At 43.1% G+C, this 23,035-nt stretch overlaps 1 protein-coding gene across 4 annotated transcripts in view; it reads right to left on the bottom strand.

The window, feature by feature from the left end:
* The window catches only part of cdh7a (cadherin 7a), a 181,607-nt gene extending 159,086 nt beyond the window's left edge, over nucleotides 1–22,521 (bottom strand). For 3 of the 4 annotated variants that reach the window (XM_053858449.1, XM_053858452.1, XM_053858451.1), the window contains exons 1-2: nucleotides 22,332–22,521; nucleotides 5,298–5,854 (exon numbers count right to left, since the gene is read on the bottom strand). In XM_053858449.1, coding sequence (XP_053714424.1) covers nucleotides 5,298–5,537 — 240 coding nt within the window. In that variant the 5' untranslated portion in view covers nucleotides 5,538–5,854; nucleotides 22,332–22,521. The remainder of the gene's footprint in view (nucleotides 1–5,297; nucleotides 5,855–22,331) is intronic. The other variant, XM_053858450.1, reaches the window with a different exon arrangement.
* Between the last annotated feature and the right edge of the window lie 514 nt (nucleotides 22,522–23,035).

Below are 23,035 nucleotides of genomic sequence, written 5' to 3'. Positions count from 1 at the left end.
TTAACCCACTCTCAGTTCAGCTCATACATCAAGGAACCAGAGTAAAGTCTTAAATGTAACCATTAGCAACTTCCGAACCATAGCTGGCCCACATCCGTTTCCTATTCAGCCCATCGTGGCCTGCATCCAGAACAGATCCCACTGAACACGTTCCTTTGAGATAGTCTAAAACTAATTTCTTTACACAGGGTGACGGGTGATTTGTTATGGGTTACAAAAAGTATACCGTAAAAGGAAAGCTGTGTATAAGCCGCGTCGGTCTAGAAGCCGCCGGTGCAGCGGCACAGCCTGTCGCAGAAAGGTCAGTGACTTCCATGTACTAGTTTGTATAACAGGGTCCAGGACTGAGTTCGACTGACAGTGAAAATAACCTCCAATATAATGTTCTTTGTCACAGCAGCCCAGTGAAATCACAGGCACGATACATGTAAAAGTACTCGGTCGTGCCACGCTGCAGCAGACATCGGCAGTGGAGGCGGAGCTCTGTCGCTCATTTGTTCGTAAAACCCATGTATTAGACACATCGCTGTTTAAGCTGCAAAGTTCTGCACGTGTGAACAAGTAGCTGCTAAAATATCCAGATTAATACTCTTAGTAGATTCTTGGAATCATACTTGTATAACTCGACACAGTCTCGTAGGCGTCATTTATCTCGTCGTATTCAGCGTCTGGGACTGACAGCTTCATCTCAACTTCCTGTCCCTTCACTGATCCGGTCTGGTTCGACATGAATGGCTGAATCGTAAATCAGCAAACATTATTCAAACATTCACTTCAGACACCGTGGGATTATGTTACAATTTAAAATCTAGCTTGAGGCGTCTCCAAGGCGACTAGCTTCCAGCGGCGTATACGGAGTTGCTACGTCCTGCTCAATAATGAATAACGTTGTTAAAGTACTGGTTTAATGTATTTATACATTATGCAAATAACCTGGAGTTGCTCTTAATGAATTAAAGGCTGTTTCATGGCTGTGTAAACGGCGCCGGGCGGAGGTAAACACACATCCATGTTTATCAATGACTACAAACCCCTCGGAGGTCCCTTACATTGGAATCAATTACGCGGGTTGTTTTGGTGTGAAGCAGGAGTGAAGGGTGAGAGTCACCGAGTCAGCGCGCCGACGTGTTAACTATGTCATTTGTGCCGGGGTTTAAATGTCATCGGGAGGACTTCCGACTTATTTACCTGCCAAACCCTCGACATTAAAGTGATGCATGAGCGTGTAGCCGGGCGCTCGCACCTACTGTGCAAACACATTCCCGTAATATATATGTTTTTCCGGAGATTGATTACAACACAAATCGCCTCGCGGTGTTCGACAGGGGACGATAAACAACAAAAAAGACATTATGCTGTACGGAGACGGGGTAACGTGGAGAAAATCTACACAATCTGTTCGGCTTTGTCATTCGTTTCCCATTTATTGTGGAGCGGAAAATGTATATACATTTTAAAGCAGAGCGTTTCATTAGACGCGTGTTAGCGATGGAGGCGGATCGAGATGAAGTGGCTGCGGAGCTAATTTAGGTTTGGCGGATAGCGTTTGAAGCCGTGGCTGAGAGAGGACTGGAAAAATGAGCCTTTCAGAGGGACGTGTGGAGATGTTGGGAGAGATGGTTAGGGAGGACAGATGGGTGGTGGAGAGGAGAAAAGAAGAAGAGGAAGGCAACAGTCAGGTTTGTGATGAAGGAGGACATGAATGTGCGACCAGAGGATGATCACAGCTCTTCAGTCTGGTTCTTCAGGGTCAGTTTCACAGCTGCCAAGTCCGTTGATCATAAGCAACTTTGGACTTCTTTTTCTGAGAAGTAGCTTATAAATACCGGTAGTTTTTTGGGGCTTGTTTCTAAAGTGTACTAGTGTATTTGGGCGTGTCCCCAGCTCAAGTTGTCAAGCGGATATAAAAGTCAGTTTGTCCGGTACGTTACCCTGTGACCCTTTCCCCCCGACATACACACACTCAGAGGGGAGCAGGTTTTTCCCCACCCACATCCTGCTTCTCATTGGCTCTGGCCCTGATGGCAAGTAGTGGGATCCATTCTGGGCAGAGGCTGAGCATGGCAGTGAGAAGAAACGCATTGGTGCTGTCACTGCCTGATGCGATCCGCCAGAGGTTCCGCGACTGGAACCGGATGTTAGTAGCACGCATGCGCAAGTTCTACGAATTGTGTTTACTGGTTATACCGTGTGAAGTTTTAAATAATTGTTAAAATAGTCTATATTGAACATTAAAATCTGGAAATTATATGTTTTGTGCGCATGCGTAAGTACGCAGTATTCACTGTGTAAACACGTTTTTAGCGTAATGATGTCACAATCTAGATTTAGAAATTGTATGTTAGTATCTGATATTACATATATTTTTTATCCTGCAGTATTGAATCAATAAACATTTGAAGGTCCTCTAATACATTTGACCTGCGCAATGTATTGCGTATTGCTTCCGATACGTTATCATGATTGTGTAGGAAACATTTCTCCTTACATTTGTTTCACACAGGTTTAACAGGAGCAGGAGTGAGCGCTTTTGCCACTGAACCAGGTGTATGTCTTCCGTGGTGCACGGCTTGCGTTTGTCTATGTTGTCGGACAAAAAAAAAAAATCGAATATCAGATAAAAAATATACAATTTCTAAATCGACTATTTTAAGTAAAAAAAAATAAATTTAGTACGTGAAAAACTTCATCACCTTTACGCGATACAACCATGTACGCATGCGCTTACCAGTAAACGTCTGTTGGTAAAACATGCGCAATTTCCGGTTCCAGCACCGGATTTTCCTGCGAACCACACACGTTTTTCTCAGCGCAGAACCTATAGAGGCTCAGTGGGAAATGTTGCTTGTTTTGAGGTTGGCCAGGTTGCTTCTTTGTCTTGTGAGAACTGGCAACCCTGGTCAGTTTGAGAGAGAATACACCAAGAGTTTTGTCCTGACTGGAGTTCAGTGGCTCCACTTGAGGTCGGGATTTATCGATGTGGAACAACAACATTATAGAGACTGGCGAACATCGAGACCGAGACCAGACCGAGGCATTTGGAGATCAAGACCAGGACGAGACCAAGACGTTTGGAGGTTGAGATTAAGACCAAGCTGGTCTACATGAGGAGTCTCAAACTGATCCACAAGTGAGCTGAAGTGGGTGCAAGCGCACATTGCTCAACCAATCAGGTGTCAGACACAAACAGCACCAGTTGGACAATAAAAGTCTTCAGGATTCTTATAGGTGTTTGGGTCTCACCTGACAAAAAACACACAACAAAACTGTACAAAATGTCAGAATTCTTCTTTTACCAATATTGACAGTTTTCTCTGTCGGTCTCGGTCCGTCTTGAATAGAGATCCCGAGTCCGCCCAGTCCGAGACCAAGTAAAGGTGCATCCATGACAGAGACGAGTCTGAGAGTCCTCGAGACCAACACCAACATCGAGTAGTACAACACTAGAAAAGGGGATTCACAATCGATACCGTGCTCTACTCCACTCAGCAGCTCGGATGTGTTTTAACTACCATTCCGCCCTATAGTCACTGCAGCCATGTGAGCCCCATCAGACATACACACTGTTTGACCTGCCTCTGAGACACACAGAGCTCCTCCAAGCACAACAAAATGTTCACACTCCACCATCTCATATTCGGGAGAACGGGCTATTTTTAGGTATTAGCTATTACCTATTTTAAGAGGTGAAAACGTGACAACATGCAAATAAAAAGTGGTTTTCCTGAGGTGGAAAAGCATATTCAGGAGATGACAGCGTCACAGGAGAAGACCTATTTTGAGATTCAAATTGTGAGAATATTTAGGTTATGACTGAACATAGTGAAAATAACTTGCGTTAAATAGCAGTAGTATTCACACACAATAGTTGTGGAGGTCAGCTACACAAACCGCTTCAAAATGTGAAGCTCAGCTATCTAGAAACATGTTTTTCGCGAGTGAATTTCAACCATCACACGCTATTTACAGATTGAAAAGACATTTCTGACACTCCTAAGAGTAGACCTTGCGTGAGCCACCAGGAAATGCATGAAGGAATAATAGAAAATGAAGATGGGGTCACATGGATGCCCAAAGCATATGCTGTTCCCAAGGACACATTCGTTCATTCATGTTCGACCGATGACTTCTCTTGTAAGTGTCATGGTGGGCTGCTGCCGGCGGTGTAGTCAAGACAAGCTAGATGGAGACCAAGACCAGGACACACAGAGACCAAGCCAATATCAAGACTGTAGGGCCCAAGACCGAGATGAGACCAAGACCAGTGAGCATGAGACCAAGATCAAGACAGACCAAAGTGAGTTGGGAGTGCAAGTGTCACATAGCACCGTCCCTATGGAGTGTGTGTAGGAGAACAGTAGAGCAATAGAGAGTTAAGTTAATACACCAAATAATGACAGCATATAGAAGGAAGAAGTCAGAATCTTGGGAATTAAACTGTCAAAAAAAAAATAAAAAGTCAATTTCAAAAGACAGTGAGAAGAGAGACTTGACGGGATGTCTAAAAATGTTGTAGAAGAATTTTAAAAAAGCCAGAAAATGACATGATTAAAAAGATTAGAACGACTAAGAGATGTACAAATAAAAAGTTGCTCACTATTCATTATTAAAAAAAAATATTCAAGTGGTTATCATGAGAGGAAAATCCATCTCCTCATATTTGGAGGCCTCTCGATGTTGCTCTTCTGTCTCATCGTTTTTTCAGATGAGAGCGCCACCTACTGAGGATGAGGTCACTGTTTCATAAAGTTTCATGCAGCTTTGCTAAAGAAGAGCACTCTTGAAACAGTGTAATAATTTCGGAGGTCGCAGGATGGCACTCTGTGGTGTTTCAGTTCGAGCAAACGTTTCAGCGAAACCTCAGATCATTCTAAAGCCAAGAGCTGAGCTATGAAACTGAGGCTTCATGAAGCCTCATCAGCCCACCACTATCAATAATCATGAAACAAAGTCACATCTATGAGATAACAGGCAGAACGGAGAAGTTAAAATTATACAATGATGAGAAAGAAACACAAATTAAAGTCATGACTGTGAGGAGAGAACAGTGAGATACGAGGGTTGGTACCAGTTCTGCTGACAACGTGGCTCGATAAAACTGATGTCAGGTGTTCAGAACCCTTGGTCAACAGTCCAGCAGTCAGCTTGTCATGTGTGCGAATGGAACCCAAAGTGCCGACCTAAATCTGCGCTAATACGTGATGATGTCATCCCACCCATGATTCCTCGCTGCTCAAGTCCGACTCTGGACGTGAGACCAGTTACGTCACACTGCAACTCGCTTCCACTCCACTTACCTTGCCCACGTAGAGCGGCTCGTTCCCCGTGAACTCCTCCAGCACGAAGAACTGGTTCCAAACCCAGCTGCGTTTGTTCCTGTGCAGGGACCTGGGGGGGCCTGGATCAGGTTGTGGGGACGTCTCCAGATCCCCAGAGCTGTGATTCAGCCCCCAGCAGCTCCTCTCCTCCTGGAAGGCGAGCAGGACGGCCAGCAGAGCCAGGGCTCTGCATATGCCGGAGCAAAGCCCCCACATCATCTGGGCCTCCGTCCCAAAAAACAAGAGCGGGTCAAAAAAAAAAAAAAAAAAAAAAAACGAGAAATGTCAAAGCCCTGAAGCTTTTATCCACGTGGTCCTGAACCAGCGTTTCACCAGAGCGCCGCTGCAGCCAGACCCCGAGAGCAGAAGATGGTCTGAACAGGAGCCAAGCTGGGCATTTTGCTGCGCCGCTCCTCCTCTCTTGATCGGAGTCTAAAAGTGGCGTAATTCCTCTTTGGGTGGACGGTAAATCCGGCGATCGGGGTCAGCGGGGGCCGGGGGCAGGGTTTTCCACCAGCCCAATAATTGGCACCTATCTGAGAAGAAAGACGACAACAGAGAGAAAGTCTGGTCAGCAAAATGCCGCGGTCATTTCATCGCACTTGCTGATGCGACGTGATTAAAACGGGAAAAGTGAACGTCCGGAAACAACCACGAGCTTAGAGGGAGGTAATGAGTCGCGTTGACCTTGGACTGGGACGGCATTTAACAAGCCAAAGAGTTTGAACAGACACAAGACGGGGAACTCAGGAGGCCAATCTAAGGAGTCATTTTAGAAAGAGGAGAAGCCCAGAACACAGGGCATGGTCAGGGTGAGCAGGGTCAGGGTCAGGGTCGGCAAAGTCAGCAGGGTCAAGGTCAGCAGGGTCAAGGTCAGCAGGACAAGGATTTGTCATTCACAAACCAAAGAGAAAACCCTTAAACAAACAGGAAACTTTATATTTTATATATATATTATATGCACCATGCACTTCTTGTTTGAAATTATACTATATATATGTATATATATATATATATATATATATATATATATATATATATATATATATATATATATATATATATATATATATAGTACAAAGCTGTACTAAAATAATTAATCTTTTTTTTCTTTATTCTTTTATTCATATTTTTAAATATGTATATATATATACATATTTAAAGTTTAGAATTACAATATTATAATTAATAATTATAATTATAATTATATGTTATATTATTAAGTTAGTTTTTACCATAATTTCTTGGATTGTTTCATTTACTTTTTTAAGCAGATAATTCTTGGTTTTTTATTGCAATTTATTTCATCAAATTCGAGGAAGATTTTTTTTCTATCCTTTTTGTTGTTTTCTTCAAAAATTTTGGACACATTCTGCAGCTACATAATAATAATTTCCTTATTCAGCCAGGAGAAAATCTTTTTTTTCATTTTATTTATGTATTTATTTATTTTATTTATGCACCTCTCAGCTGTGGTTGATTAGCATTACGTACAATTTTGAGCAATTTGTTGAGCTCCAAAATTAATCTTGGGTCTACCAGGATTTGAAATGTAAGAAGTGAGAATGTGAGATGTACGAAATATGGTCGGAATCTTCTTTGTTTTAAATATAATATAACAAATATTGTCCTTTAAATATTATTTCTGAGATGTGACGAAGAGTGACATTTATTTTTAATATAAGAGGTCAATTATATATATATATATATATGTATATATATATATATATATATATATATATATATATATATATATATATATATATATATATATATATATAATGACTTGTATTTGCAATTGCATTTACATCTTCACAAAAATTTAGGGGGGTAAAGTTGAACAGCAAAGACATAAATGACAGTGTTCAAATAAAATTTGATGGAAGAAACTGTAAATGTTGTATCCACAACAGCCAGAAGTGTCAAACTCTTCCTCCAGAGCAGTGTTGAGAAGAGAACGGTTCACCACCTGACAGCGAGTGGATCAACCGCACACCTCCGTATGAGGCGGTAGGTCACATGACAGTAACAAATTCAGGAGATGACAGGTTGTGAGCAAACACGAGAAACAGACGTGAGCCTTTAGTCCCCGCTGTCAGGGCTCCAGTGGAGGATTTATCGCCTCCAAAGATTACAAGACTTAAGTCCGTGGAGTTGCTGGTTGATGAAGAGATTTCCAGCATGAATGTCCAGGAAGAGAAATGAAAGTGTGGTGACGAACAAACGGCGCTCAGTGGACTCCCAGATATTATCCCGCCGTGACCTCGCCAAGGTCATCCCTTTGTCACGCGCCGGGTGTGGGCGCGGGGGTCTGGCCACTCCACTCTAACAAGACACATGATCAGTGTGGCCGGCGCTCATCACCCAGATTAAAAATAAATCTGAGCTGTCAGCAGCGGCCCGAACGCTCCCGACCTCCACGCTGACCGGGAGTCCGGGCAGATGCGCGGCCATCAAGCTCGCCGCCGTCCCCGGCCCTGACAGATTCTCTGCCACGCCAGAACGCTGACTCGTCAGGGGAGAGGCAGCTGCTGACAGATGACGCTCCTCCTGTCGCAGTCCGTCCTCACCAGCACCGGCCGGGGACATCGACACTTCATGGTCACCCAGATTTGAAACGTCCAAAAGGGCCAGTAGAAGTACAGCAAACAACGGAATATCATTTCCAACCATTACTCATTTAGTCTTGTTTTATTCTCCTCAGGTACATAATTTTTATTATCATTTTTTATACTTAAAAATCATTTTAGTTCAGTTCGTTTTATTATGCATAAAAACTTTTTTTTATTGTATAAATTATTAATATTTTTTTCATGACCTTGCTTTTCATTTTGCGTCTTCTGAAAACCATATGTTGAACTAGAATTCCTCAACTTCAGAATGAAGGATTCCGTTGCTCAATTTGAGACATATTTTCTGTATTGACCTGCTGACTAAACGCCACCCTTTAACCAAAAACTCCAAGCCATTTTCTCACTCAATCTGTTCAAATTCAAGAGTTCCTTTTTCTGCCTATTTGTTTTTTATACACAACACAGCGCGGCATGTAGGACTCATGACAGCCACTTACATTTTAATATTGCAGTTTGATCATCACCGCTGTCTCTCAGCTCATCATATTTTTTTATTTCCACACATTCAGTGACAGCGGAACAAAAGGCCCCATTACATCTGAAAGGTCATAGTGAGCTAGCATGGCCTCAGAGAGCCACCGAGCGGCCGACGGCTGGAGACATCTGACATTCAACGGCGTGTGTCGAGCCGACACGTTCATCCTTCAGGACTACAGTGTTCAGCATTCAGTGACGGGAACCTGCTCTTTCATCTTCGCTGAGCCGCTGTGTGATTCTTCTCTGTTGTCAGTGAACGCCAGTTTGCTCTCCAGCTTCCCAGTTTATGAACTGACTTTACTGTCTCAAGACTTCAGTGCTAAAAACCATCTAGAAAGCCAACAAAGCAGAGGAACTGATGGGAAGAGACTCACAGTGGAGCCTCTGCTTCAAGAGCAGCCGCGGCACCGGGGTCCCTCACCTGATATTAATGACTCGCGCTGCAGCTAGTCGACATAATCCATTACAATCGACTATTAAATTAGTTGCAGACGGGTTCATTAGTCGACTAGTCGTGACATCATCGTTCCCTCTCACGATCCACGGTGAGAGGAGAAACAGCTGAGCCACTCAAAACCTTGAAATAGGCACATACCTTTCACACCGGATTCTAAGAATAGAAGATTCACATTTAAAGGTTTAACCAGTGTTTTCAATGCTCTGCATGTACTTTTTATTAGGATTTATTTTTGAGAGCTTCCGTGTTTGTAAACCGTACAAGGCGACAAGTGGACTTTCAAAATTCATTTGTGGGAGTCCTTTTTATCTCTCATCTTTTAGGAAGGATCTTAAGGAGGAAGGAGGATTATAAATCAATAAATGTACAAATACATAACCAAAGGTATGAATAAATAAATACATGTCAAACTGTCAAAACCAGAACCTTCTTGCAGAGAGGCAGCAGTGCTAACCAAATATGAAATATGTATACATGTATAAAACATTAAATGTACAGACAAAATAAAAGTCAAATGTATAAATAAATATTTATATACACAGAAATAGCACAATTCCTCGACAAGAATATAATCAGATGGTTTTTTTGTTTTTTTTATTCTGACATTTTTCTTTTTTTTTTACATTCATTTGCACATTTATTTATTTGTACATTTATTTACATACTAATACATTCATAATGATGTCATTTATGTTCCTTCATAATCTGTCTCCTCTAACACTTTGTAAATACTATACACGGCAAATTAAACACAGTGGTTAAGTATGACAATGTTATTATTAGTAGTAATAGTCGTAGTAGTATGAGTGTCAGTATTAACTGATCATAATATAATGTAGTAGTAGTTATATACCACCTTTCAGCCTCGGAGTCAGAAATTGCTTTCCAAAAGAATGTCAAAAATGTAACACTTAATACTATATAATAACAATATAAACATGGAACAGTAAAACTCCACACAAAACTGTAAAAACACAGAGGTCACAGGGGTGTAGTTAAACATATAGAATGGAATATAGCATGGTAATAACAAAACTTAAAACCACAACACTATTACAACTACGACTACTACTACTACGACTAATAATAATAATAATAATAATAATAAGGACAGCTGCAGGATGGAAAGAGATTTACCTCTCATACCTAAAAAACTGTTTTATTGGTCAATAAATGTTAAATCTCCCCCACTGTTTCCTTCGGTGTGAGTCAGATCACCATTTTTTTTTATGTCTGCTAGTTTAAGGGGGTATGAGGCGCACACTTTTGTTGTTGTTTTTTTTTGTTTGTTTTTTGTTTGTACACAGGTCAATTCAATTGAGAAGACTGAGATGGTTCCATCAGTTTCGAGCTGCATAATTGGTGCTCAACCGTCTGAAAACGTGGCCTTTTCTTTGCCAAATATTGGTCTGGGAGGGGTCCTCGGGTCAGACCGGTCACACACTGTAGAAACTCATTTGACCGAAGTCTGGACCTCTTCATTCCAGCTCCTCAGCTCAGAAAACAGAAGTCAACAGCATTTGATTCTTCAAGTCTCCAGCTGGTCACGGAAAGGACTTGTGAGTGACCCGGAACACACCTGCATGACTAGTTCAGACATCTCTCTTTCTTGTCACTCAGCAGGTGAAGCCCAGCGGACTCCCGGGTCTCCGGCTCCCCTGGAACCGGAGACACATCACCTGATCTTCCCGTCCAAAGAAAGCCAGCAGAATAACGGACGTGTGGGCCACGCTGGCACGAATCTTCACGCAGCGTCTTGCTGGCTGAGAAATGCCAGCTCAACTCCGGGAGGTCTTCTCAAAGCAGACATTTCAGTGAAAGTGAGAGGCCGCACATATATTTACTTCCTCGCTGACCTCTCCTTCTCTTCTCCTCCGTGGCGCCCTGGACTGCGAAGGTAATTGCTCTGGCATCCACTGACCTCTTTCTTCCCACTCAATATCTCCAGTTTGCTTCTTTGGTTTTTTTCTTCGCCCGGTAGCAAAACAGCAAGAGCAGAACTCACAGCGCTGGTGGGTAATGTGTGGCTCCACCACATCCACAGTGGCAGAGAGTCCTCGCAGACACTGAGCTGTTCCAGAGGAGACGCTTCTATTTGTCAGATGAAATGTTCTTGGAACATATTTGATGGATTCTTTTGCAATTATTTATTCTGACGACTCTTTATCTTCTTTACAATAGGAGCACATCAGTGGTTGTTTGCTCCAAGGTCGGTCGGTGAGCAAGTTCATCCAGGAGGAAATCATTTCTCCAACATTGTTTCTGAGCCTTGGCGAGGTCATTCAAGTAGAGACGGAGACGGATCGACCGAGAGGCAAAGACTTTGGAAGATAAGAGCAGAGCTGAACGGCAAAGCTGTTGGTCTGTGGTTCTACGGGTGGCGAGTTCTCAGGACACAGTACAGAAGGTTTGATGGAGTTTCATGAAACAGTGTCCTGATGTTCAGAAGCCACACTGGCACTGTCTGCTGTACAATGTTTGGACCATTTAGAAAGTGTTTCAGTTTTAGACAGATGCTCTGCATCTAATAAAAATTTAAATGAAAATGTTTCGTAATGATTCTGAAGGTTATTTTACAATGTATTCTTGATCAGCAGAGGTGTACAAAAAATGAATAATATATATATCTTTTTTTCAAGCGTTTTGAATGATAATAATAGTAATACTAATAAAAAATAATAATACACTCTTCAGCCGCTTGTAGCTAGTTTCCTCCGCCGGGTGGCTGGGCGCACCCTTAGAGATAGGGTGAGGAGTTCAGTCATCCGGGTGGAGCCGCTGCTCCTCCACATCCAGAGGAACCAGTTGAGGTGGCTCGGGCATCTGATCCGGATGCCCCCTGGACGCCTCCCTGGGGAGGTGTTCCGGGCATGTCCTACCGGGAGGAGACCCGGGGAAGACCCAGGACTCACTGGAGAGATGATGTCTCTGGTCTGGCCAGGGAACGCCTCGGGATCCCCGAGAGCTGGAGGAGGTTTGTGCGGATCGGGAAGTTTGGGCTTCCTTGCTCCGAATGCTGCCTCCGCGACCCGACCCCAGATAAGCGGCAGAGACTAATAAACTCTTGTGAGTAAACTAATACATTTATGAGTGTCCAAGTCAAACTCAAAGTGACTGAATGGAGATAGAATATTTAAAATATTCCTGGAATAAAAAATAATAAATCAATAAATTCTAATCTTACTGACGTTTCTCCCCAGCACTTTAGCAGTATAATGGGACTTTGACCAGTGTTTATAATAATAATAAAATAAGGACATTAATAATAACCACAGTAATAATAAAAAATAATGTGTTCAATCCTCCATTTGTCAGTCTAGGTGAACATTAGCAAAGCTTCTCAGTCACCATCCCAATTCAGTTTGAAGAAACAAGTGACGCTGACAGGTGCAGATCAATTAAAACCAAGCCTTTTCCCAGCGTGTTGCCATTCACCTCTGAAACATTCCCGGCAATTCATTTAAGAGAAGGTCAAACCCTGAGCGAGCATGAATGCTAGCCATTTGTTTCCAGCATTAATTCACTTGATAGCAGCGGCAGCAGATCACTGCTCGTGTTTGGGGTTAAATGAGAACCTTGGCTCAGTCCGACCCGCAAACATTTACACCCCGACAGATCCCGCCTGACGCCCCGCAGCCAGAGCCGCTCCACTTTCCACCGCCGCCATTAAAGCGAGTTTTAAACCTCACCACGACAGGTCTGAACCTTCTCCACGTTCCCGGATGTTTGGCAGTATTTTACAGGAGATCCTGAGATTCTCCAATGGCTCACTCAACAGAAAAAGACGTGGGATGTTCCTGACACGAGAACGGTGGAGTCCACAGGACAGGCCCACCCAAAATCTAATATCAGTTGAAGCATTGAATGTATGTATGTTAGAACGCAGTCTTGTGGACGGCCTGTTGCTGAGAACGTCAAAATTACACAAAACATTTGACCAAAATATTAAACTATGTTTGTGGACGACAGTTATTTGGCTGGTGGTCTTTTGGCTAGTTAAATATTACAAACAAAAATAACAACAACCAAAAAAAAAAATGTAACTATATTAAAATTACATATTTTTAGTGTAACATAAAAAGTATAAACAACATTGAAATAATATTCTAATAAATGAAATAGAATATCTGTCAAGTTTTGTTTTTGTTTATTTATTCTCATTTTTTTCCCGATTTCAATTGTCCTATTATTCTCTTTCTAGATCAAATATGTTTAATTTAATTATCAATATTTATTTATTTGTTTTACATCAATAAAAGAAAAAAAATTTCGTTGCCATCAAATAGTAATATGTTTTGTGCAATGACAATAAAGAAAGTCTAAGTCTAAGTCTGAAAGTGGCATAAAAAAAACTTTTTTTTATTTGATTCACTTCATCATTAGATCAATAGACTCACATTTTCACATCTCCTACTGTATATAAACATGGACCTTCACCAACACACGATTGACAACATTAATATTTAGTGGTGATATAGTCGAGACCTCTTAACTCGAGGCCGAGTCGAGAGCAAGACCAAGTCATATAGTCATACGCATTTATTTGTGACTGCAGAAAAAAAAAATTCAATATTTTTTTTTACAAAATAAATCAAGAAGTGAGAAGTGCTTCAGCAGCAAAGCTGGCGCCCTACGATGAGTTTATGTTGGGAGAAACATGACTCGTAGAGTCAGTCCACTCTCACCGTCTGTCAAGCAGGACTCTAAACCTAAAAGGTAGACTTTAAACGGACCTCAATGAGGACGGTTTTGGATGTGGCATGGGCTCTGCTTTTGTCTTCCGCTTCATCAAACTCCGACACATCGTCCAGGCCTCAATAGGGACACGCCTTATGCAGGGGAAAAAACCCTCAAGTTTGTTCTGTATTCAGTTTGGGCCTGGTCTCAGTCCAGCATCTTTTGTCTTGGATTTGTGCTGTGTGCCCTTGTCTCTGTCTTGTACCTGAAGGACAAACACAAACCCACCTGGTGTCGAGTCAGGTGGTCTGGACTCCAACACTATTATTTACAGTAAAATGGTGTGAAACTGCAGCCTGGCAGCAGGACAGGGTTTTCCTACTGAGTCTCCCTCGAAATACCGGCGCTGCACAGTCACTTGAAACCCATGTTAAAGATCTCAAACTGTGTTATTGCTTTTAATGTCCTGTGTTTCTTGGTGGTAGTCTGGACTTTTATTAGTTTTTCATTTCTGCATTGACTTTGTTGTTGACGTTGTTTTCTGTGTCTTTGACGTTACTATTACACCCTTTGTCCAACAGTGGAAACGTGCTATAAAAATGAACTTGATCTGCAGCCGTCTCATTGGCTGTTTATTTATGAGATATTTTAGCTCGTAACATTGTTCCCAAAGTATATATATTTGATTTTACTGTTCCGATCAATCTTCATCACGACCCTCATCTGTGGTCAGTAGCTGATTCGAGATCCCGGATTCCAAGCGGCTGAAATGTGGGCGTCTCCCTTACAGATAGGATGATGCGTTCTGTCACTCGGGAGAGACGCGGAGTAGAGACGTTGTCTCTCCACATTGAGAGGCCTCCGTGGAGGTGTTTCAGGCACGGCCAGCTGGGAGGTGACCGAGGGGTCGACCCAGGGCCAGGTGGAGGGATGAGACCTCTTCACCGGCCTGGGTACATCTCGGACTCCCCCAGTCGGAGCTGGTGGATGTTGCACGGGAGAAGTCGTTGAGCATCAACCCCTGTTCCATCAAGCAGGTCTTCCAGAGATCACTGAGCTAATGGCTACGTCATTTGATGTCAAAACAAATGCTGCGTGGTTTCAGATCAGAAAGATACTTTCGTAAAATCAACCACCAATATTTTTCTGATGTACACGACAAGCGCTGACTCAAGGTCACAGTAACATCCAAAAACATCATGGTCCTCTGTCAAAGACAAGGACTTCAAGCGAGTCCGCTGCCTCCAGACTTCAACATGCGACCCCTCAGCTTGCCAAGCGTCCAACTCTATTCCCCGAATATCCACCATGATGCTCCCCTTCTGGCCTTCATCTCAGAGCAAACAAAGCATCTGTCGCCCTCCGCCTGGTGCAACACCGGCGCCCACAGACTGTCACCTCTCTTCTCCATCCAGCTCCCTGTACTCTCTCTCCAGATCTGCGCAGCGTGGCCCATCAGCATGATGGCTCCCCGCGTCATCTCAACGATCAGCCGCAGTTCCTCTTCCTCTCCGTCCTCAGGCATCTCTTTCTTCTCAACAATGCAGTCGGAAGCTTCGCTGCCACTCACTTCCCCACCTCCGACCTCTCTTCAGGTCGCATTATCACACACTCATATTTATAATTGGCTTCAACTGTGATACTGAAAAAAATAGTTGTCAGGATGCAGTAGGTGTCTGGAGGAGCACAGAAACGGTGAGTACTGTAGTCTCCATTCCAACTGTAACTAGGCTGCGAGGGGTCGCTCCAGTACTGCAGGACACTGTGAAGCCAGACAGGTGATATTAAGACAATAAGTTGAGCAAGTATCAATGTGTATGTGAAGAAATGACTGAATGGAGAGGCAAGGTTGACAGTGAGAAAAAAAGAAAAGAATAGTAGTGCAACAAAAAAATGTTAAAGTATATAAATTACACCACTATCACCACTACTACTATTACTTAATAATAATAATAATCTACACTACAAAAAGTGTCCAAAAAGAAAAAATAAATAAATTAAAAAAAACACAAAAAAAAAAATAAATAAATAAATATATTTTAAAAAGATTAAATAAATAAATATAATGCTTTGAAACACCATCTTAAGTGAAAAAAATACGGAAAAAAAAAGAAATTCAAAAAATATTGACAATGAAAAATATTTTTGGGAGAAAACATCAAAATACTACGGAGTCCTGGAAGTGACATTCATGGGTTTATTTTTTTTTATTGGAGGTGACATTATTTTTTTCGCCCGAGACAACAGTTATCTCGAGATAAAAATTATCTTGATTACTTCCTGTAACCACTATGTCTCCCATGGCTTCGTAACTGTTCGTCAACGTTGTCAATCACCGTCTGCAAGTCAGAATATTGCCGACGGCAAAGTCTGTGCGCTTTTAACACTCTGACCAAGTGCCTTCTACTCAAAGTAATACCACATGTGGCATGCATGACTTCATTTTTTTCTCCCGAGATAACAGTTATCTCGAGACAGTTTGTATCTGGGGATAAAAAAAATAAAGCCATGCATGACTCGTAATACGTATAGCTTAAAAAGCGCACTGACTGACAACGTTGACGAACAGTTCTGAAGCCATGGGAGACAGCATGCGCTGACATTTACGATTGTATCTCGAGATAAAAAATTATCTCCAGATAATTGTTATCTTGGGCAAAAAACACATGCATGTCACTTCCATGGCTCTGTAAAATACCGAACAAACTGGGAAAAAAAAAAAAAAATCAGCAGCCAATAAAAGCGCAACAATGATAGTTAACATTAAAGATATAGTGAAAGTCAAAAATGGGCTCATAATTTTAAACAATGTCTAAGTTTGAGGCCAAAGCCAGAATTATTATTCACCATGGCGTCTACGACAAATGTGACATCTGACATCATCTTGTTGTTGACGACACAACATGCATCATGTGAGGCCTAGTTTTTGTCCAAAGCAGCTATTTATTTTTATTTTTTGCAAGCTAAGCAAATCCTTCCTTCACTGTCCTACTAACCTCCAGTTTGGCTCCTTTACTAAAGAAACGTGGCTCCCAGATCAGATGACATTCAAAGGAGCCAAACCCAAACAGTCATGCTTCTTCATCCACGACGTCTTCTGCATCAAAAGTCACGGGTATCTTCTTCATCTGCTTCACTCTTGAATCGAACACAAGTCAAGCAACCCAACAGCGCCACGATGGACGAGTCCGCTCATGACGCGCTGCGGTGCGATTCCCACGTCAACACACAGCAGTGGAAAACATCATCATGTGCCATAACTCTCAACACAAACCCAGGTGGTTGGAGTTGCGGCATACTAAACCCGATCTTCTCTCTCAAACAAGGAGGCTGTCGAGTGTTCCGGTGACCTCCATTTCCTCCGTCAGGTGATTGGCAGGAAGCGGAGCGTAACTCAGCTCGGAGCCGATAGTAAAACCTGACACGACTGACAAGCAAACACAGAAACTTGTGATGGATTATTCTCAGCCTGCTGGCACACACACACACACACACACACACACACACACACACACACACATATCGGCGGTGCTAAAATATTCCGGCAGATAACAACGTAAAGAAGCGCGACCTCACAGAGCCTCCGCTGATCCCAGACAGACGTGCCGTGATCAGATATCAAACTTGTTGATGCCACTCATGAAGACCAGAGTTTCTTCCCGCTGTTAACTGGCACACTCAGGTCATCGGGCCTTAAGATTCTGGCAGCGTCGCTCAAACGCTTCCTTTTCTTTTAGAGATTGCTGCATGGTTTCGATGCCAAATGTTCCGTTTTCCCTGCTGAGAAGACAAGCTGGTGCTGCTCATGGAGAACATCACACCCTCAATAAATCACTTAAAGTTGGGCGACGGTACAAATAATGCAACAACTTTCAAACGAAAAGATGCTTCACCTCAGCGTCACTCGTGAAAACAATCTGAGCAGGAATGTTGCCGATGATGAAGAGGAGGGGGTTCATGATGAGGGTGTGACTATACAGGCAGGTGAAGGTGGAGGCCTTGGTCACCCACAGCCTGAAGGGAAACGCTCCGCCACAATGGTAAATGTCTTCACCCAAAACAAGCGTCACCCTCAATAGGGACTGAACCACGGTAGTTGCTGAGTTATCGGGAGAATTTCATCTTGAGAGAGCAGTTGCATAAAAGCTGAGTGCCAGCAGTTCGCCGCACAAATAAACCTCATATAACAGCACCGTAATGTATTTGTTGAATATCCTTAAGGAAAAAAAAACAGGACAATATATATATGATTAAATTTGTTTGTTTTCTACTCTGTATTTTAAATGATAAATTATTATACTTACTTAAAAATGATTAAATAAAGCATTATACATATCTAAACAAAATAAGACAAAGTAATATTTTAGATTAATAAAGTGGCAAAATGAGTGTGAAAATTTTAAATAAAATACTTTTTTTTTTCATAAATAAATTACATTATAAATTAAGCAGAATTTGCAATTTAAAAAAATAAATAAATTATATACAATTGATGAATTCAGTTTTTTAACAGGTCATAATTACTCCATGGTAATTCGGGCATTAGTTTTGATCAATTGGTAAAAAAAATTCAGGTGACGTTATGATGAAAACATCCGTCATGAAAAAAAAAAAGTCATTTTGCATCTAATATTGAAATGCGAAAAATAAAAGTTTGAACGATCTACGAAGACAGCAACAAAGCCAATAAAAAGGGAGAAAGGTCAGACTACTTGAACGGCCACTCGTGGCCCCCGAGCCAAACGTTGTTCAGTCCCGCTGAATGTGATGTGATTTGACAGGGAAACATCAGTTTTTGCAGCCGACACTTCCCCGACGATCGATCCACTCATCTTCAGATGTAAAAAATAACCTTTCAGCGTCTCCTGCGGGAGGCACGGCGGCGGCGGCGGCGGAGTGACAACACCAAATTAAGTGAAAATGTGAGATAAAGCCTCCCGCTCGTCCCGCGGCTCTGTCTCGCTCACACTCTTCTAATCCCATTTGCTAGTCTCGCAACCGGATTACCAGCGCTACAGGGGGCGCTAACCAATCACCTGCTTCCTCTGATTCATATTCTCCTCCATCACCGAGCGCCTCTTCGCTCAGGACCAAGAAGTGTGGCGGCGTTTCAACGGCGATCATGTAGACTAATCGCCACGCCACTCTCCTCATTGATCATTATGAACCTGTTTCTCTGGAAGTCAGAGAACAGCAGCGACAGCGATGCGTTCAAGGACGCCACGTCTGCTGACACTGGAGTTTGAACCTCAAACTGGGGTGCGGGGCGGGGGGTCAAGAGAGGGGGAGGGGCGTCCCTTAATGGCGTGGACCTCCCGCTTCTCAACCTTCAGAGGATGAAACCAAGTCCTTTTTTTTTTAGGAAGCAGTCGGAGCCTCTCAAACTACTGAATAAAATATGACCTCAAATTATATTAACTACAGAAAACAGGAATTATTCATCGCGCGCCGTATGAAAGATGAGAACTGGAGAGAATCATCAAAACATCCTCACTTGATTTCAAATCAATTTATTCTTAACTGAATTAGCGACTTGAGATGAGAGTGTCGAGTCAGCGAGTCAAAAACAGAACAAATGACACTAAAGTTAAACATGATCTGCGCTGCTATTTACACATGAATTACAGTTCAGCTGAACTCCAGTCAAAACCAGGCCCCAAATACTAACTTTGTTTCTGAATATACTTCATATACCAATTGATTGGGAGTAGCTGGCGGCTGGCGTCCATCCCAGCTACCTGGGGTGAGTGGCGGGGGACGCCTGGAAAGACAACCAGTCCGCTCACGCAAGTTAACCTCTGCATGTGTTGGGGCGGAGGGAAGGGAGAAGGGAGGGAACTGGAGTGCAAAAGGAACTCAGGTTCACAAACCAAAAATGGGATTCAAACCCATGACCTGAGAGCTGCAACAGCAACTACTACACCACCGCTTTGTATTGATCCACCTTAGAGAACAGATGAAAAGAGTGTATTTTAAAATAGTTCATGGAATATGTACCTAAATGTTTGACATCACCATTTTGCTACAAACTAAATAATATAAACTGGATAAATAAAATTGGTTGATGATTTTTTTGTTTGTGTAACTGGGTAATTTTGGGAGAAAATCAAAGACAGTGAAAAGTCGTCTGCGGTTTATAAACAGCAAATGTGGCGCTGAAAGAAGTCGAGCGCTTCCTGAGCCAGAGACACGCAGTCTTCCTCTGAACGCACTTCTGTACCCCGGTGTTCCTGGAGAGGAATTCACACGAGCACTTTTAAATGATTCATTCACTATTAGAGCCCACAAAGGGGATAATTCATTATTGATTTAAGGAAAACTGTGAGGAAAACGTCTACCAACCAAACAGTGGGCTGCTATAACCGTGTAATAACTGAGGGTTATAAGATTCAGAGCGAAAATCTATCGCTCAAGACTCAGGAAGGTGCTGTTTTTTAAGTTATTTTTCGATCATTTCCTAGTGTCTGATGCAGGTCTGAATGGAAGAGGCACCAATTCATCTCACATTTATTGCCGAAAATCCCAAAAAAGGCTCTTTATTTGGCTCTTACTGCAATGATTTTCCTCTGACGGTGCTCAAGAGAACCGAAAAAGTCTAGAAGCGTTTACAGCCCTTCTAGTTTGGCGATTCTTCCCGATGGAGTTGGCTCCAAGTCTCATTAAATGTTTCACTCTACGCTTTTTTTAAAAAAAAAAAACATCTCGAGCTCACGGCCGAAACAAAACAACATCACACAGGGTTTTGCAGCTCAGCTGGAGGCGGAGACTCCAACCTGCCAGTTGGTTTCCATCCCAGCGAAACGACCTTTAAAGTCTTCAACCAGCGGTTCAGCTAATGAAGTTAGAGAGATAAATATGCTGGGAGCAAATTTAAAAAGTCCTTATTTAGAGTTTAGCCAAATAAACATGTGAAAATGCAAATCCAGCACTAGACATGTTGAGAAGGTAAATAGGTGGATCTTCAAAATGAGGCTAAAGATCCAGGTGGAATGTTAAAGTCGCTTCAAAGATGCTTGAAGGCGACTTTGCTGTTTATTCGCTCCACGTAGGAGGAATGTGCGCAACTTTAGCGGCGACATTCGCAGGAAGATTCATATGAATCCGAGAGTGCTTCAACTGAAAGGAAGTTCAGGCTGTAACCTTTCCTCAATGTGATTTTCTTACACGCAGACAGGCGTTTGAAAAGACTCTTTCAGCTTCATTCGGTCGTTTAATTTGCTCTGAGACCTGATCAACCGTGAGTGTGTTTTCCAGTGAAGTTTGAAAACAGCCAATCGCCCAGGAAGACGAAGGCGAAGTGTTGAAACTCAAGTCACATTTCCGAGCAGAACCTGCTTCTGGCTTGCCGTTCTTCATGCATGAATGCTTCCCAAGCGGCAGTTTGAAATCAGTTTACATTCAAAACAATCCATTAGGATGCACGGACCGACCTCAAACGCGAGTCCGGGAGGAAGGAAGTGGAATTACAGCAGGGAGCTGTGACGGGTTGGAGGTGAAGGTTACGTAACGGGTCGGCTTTAATATTAATGTTGCGCTTATTTGGCTCATCACTCGACGCTGGGAAAACATTGGCGCGGGGATGCCGTATACAAGCATCAACCTATCGGGCTCTGATCACAGGGGGGGAAAAAAAGACGGTTATTTAGCTTCAATAAACAGATTTGGCTCCAGGATTTACTCAGAAACTCAAAATATGAGTTTCGAATGAATCAATACAGCAACTTTTCCGAAGTTTAATTATGAAATGAATGTTTCACTGGATGCTTCTCTCTCCGATACATATTTGTTTTACAGAATCAAGAGTCAATAAAAGGCCTTGAGGAAGAGAAAAGCCAAAATACGTGTTTGTAGAATTGATGCAGAAGGTCAGCGGAGCGCTCCAGCTGGAAGGGAAACACCTTCTCATTGTAGATGTTGTTATGGGAGAAGGTCGATTCTCGGCGTGGAAGTGGATGTGGAGGGCTGGGAAGCTGCTGGGTTTGGTGGAGAGTTGCACCAGCAACTCAAGGATCATGAGGCTAATCTGTCCCTCAAAAAGAGAATGCCTAAATCCACTCTTTTGCCACTGGAGTTCTCGTGGACCACAGTGATGGTTTTGATGAGGTTTTTCATCTGAACAATTTAATTCAGTGGATTTAAAGTTAAAAGCAATTCCACAGGCCATATTTGAAGATTTATTCTGGCTCATTTATGCTCGAGGACATGATCAGAAGACGCAAAAATATTCATGCAGAATTGATCCCGAGTCACAAGTGCTTTGACGGAACACCAAAAATTCAACATTTACACTTCTGCCAGTGCAGATTTTTTACGTATAAATATCAAGTTGCGCATTAAATTAGACTGAAATGTGCTTTTATTATTTGATTTACGGCGCTTGGGTTATGACGGAATGAATGCGTTCGATGAGAAAATGTGCCTGAATTGATCCACATTACGCGCCAGTGGAAGGGAAGTCCAAGTTCCGCACACCGCGGTCTGAGCCCGGAACACGGCGTGAGGAGTGAAGGATGGAGCGGGTGAAACTCAGGACCCTCCCGCTCCTCCTCCTCCATCAAGACAAATCTACGATCCACGCGTCTGGCAAAGTTGCGCCACCTGTTCCGGAGCCCGTACTGAATCGGAAGGAAAAGAGAAGACGCTCGAGTGACTCGCGGGAAAGTGCCAAACACGAGCCTCCGCGGAAACAGCGCCGCGGTCCGCGCGACCCAGCGCCGCAGGAACACAAGTGTCGCCGGAATACTAATCACGCGAGCGCGCGGGACTCACCGGGAGTTGGTCCGACGTCCACGCGGGAGAAAGTCCCGCGAGCGAGCGCGCAGCCGTGGCGGTGAAAGTGCGGGAAAGTTGTGTCTGCGGGGTGGTTCTTTTAGTCCGGAGCGGTGTCGGAGGGAGAAGCTCCAGTCCGCGGTTCTCTCCTCCGCCAGAGTCTCGCGGTCCTCCGCTGCTGCGCACTGACGCTGCCTCACATGAAGGGAAGTCCAGCTGCAGGGTTTGGGATCCTCTCTCTCTCTCCCTCCCTCCTCTCTCTCTCCTCCTCCTCTCTCACTCTCCCCTCTCTCGCTTTTTCGACGCGCAATAAAGCGCAGACGCGCGAGCGAACAGCGCCACTGTAACGAGATTCCACCTGACGTGACGCGCGCGTGGCGGACGCGTCATTGTTATAGCTGCTGCCACGCACCGAGTTGGAAAACTCGGGTTGAAACGTTCTCATTTCCAACTCCAGATTCATGCGCATGTGCGCGCGAGAGATCCGCACGGAAGTAGAGGTCTGAATGTTTAGTGGACGCGTGTAGGAGTGTATTGATCTGAACGTATATGAGGTTGAGAAGCGAGTGTCATGTTTGAGTTTTTGGTCTGCAAGATGGGTGCTTTATTATCATGTTTGCGAGTGTGTAGGAGTGTTTTTTTTTTTTTTTTTATCTCGCCGTCATATCTCCAGGGTTGGAGTGAATTCACAAATAAATGTCTGT

This window comes from Synchiropus splendidus, chromosome 3 (genome assembly GCF_027744825.2).
Source record: "Synchiropus splendidus isolate RoL2022-P1 chromosome 3, RoL_Sspl_1.0, whole genome shotgun sequence".
In the NCBI taxonomy this organism is placed as follows: Eukaryota; Metazoa; Chordata; class Actinopteri; order Syngnathiformes; family Callionymidae; genus Synchiropus; species Synchiropus splendidus.
The sequence above is the reverse complement of the archived record's forward strand: the minus strand, read 5'-3'. Positions and strand labels throughout refer to the sequence as shown.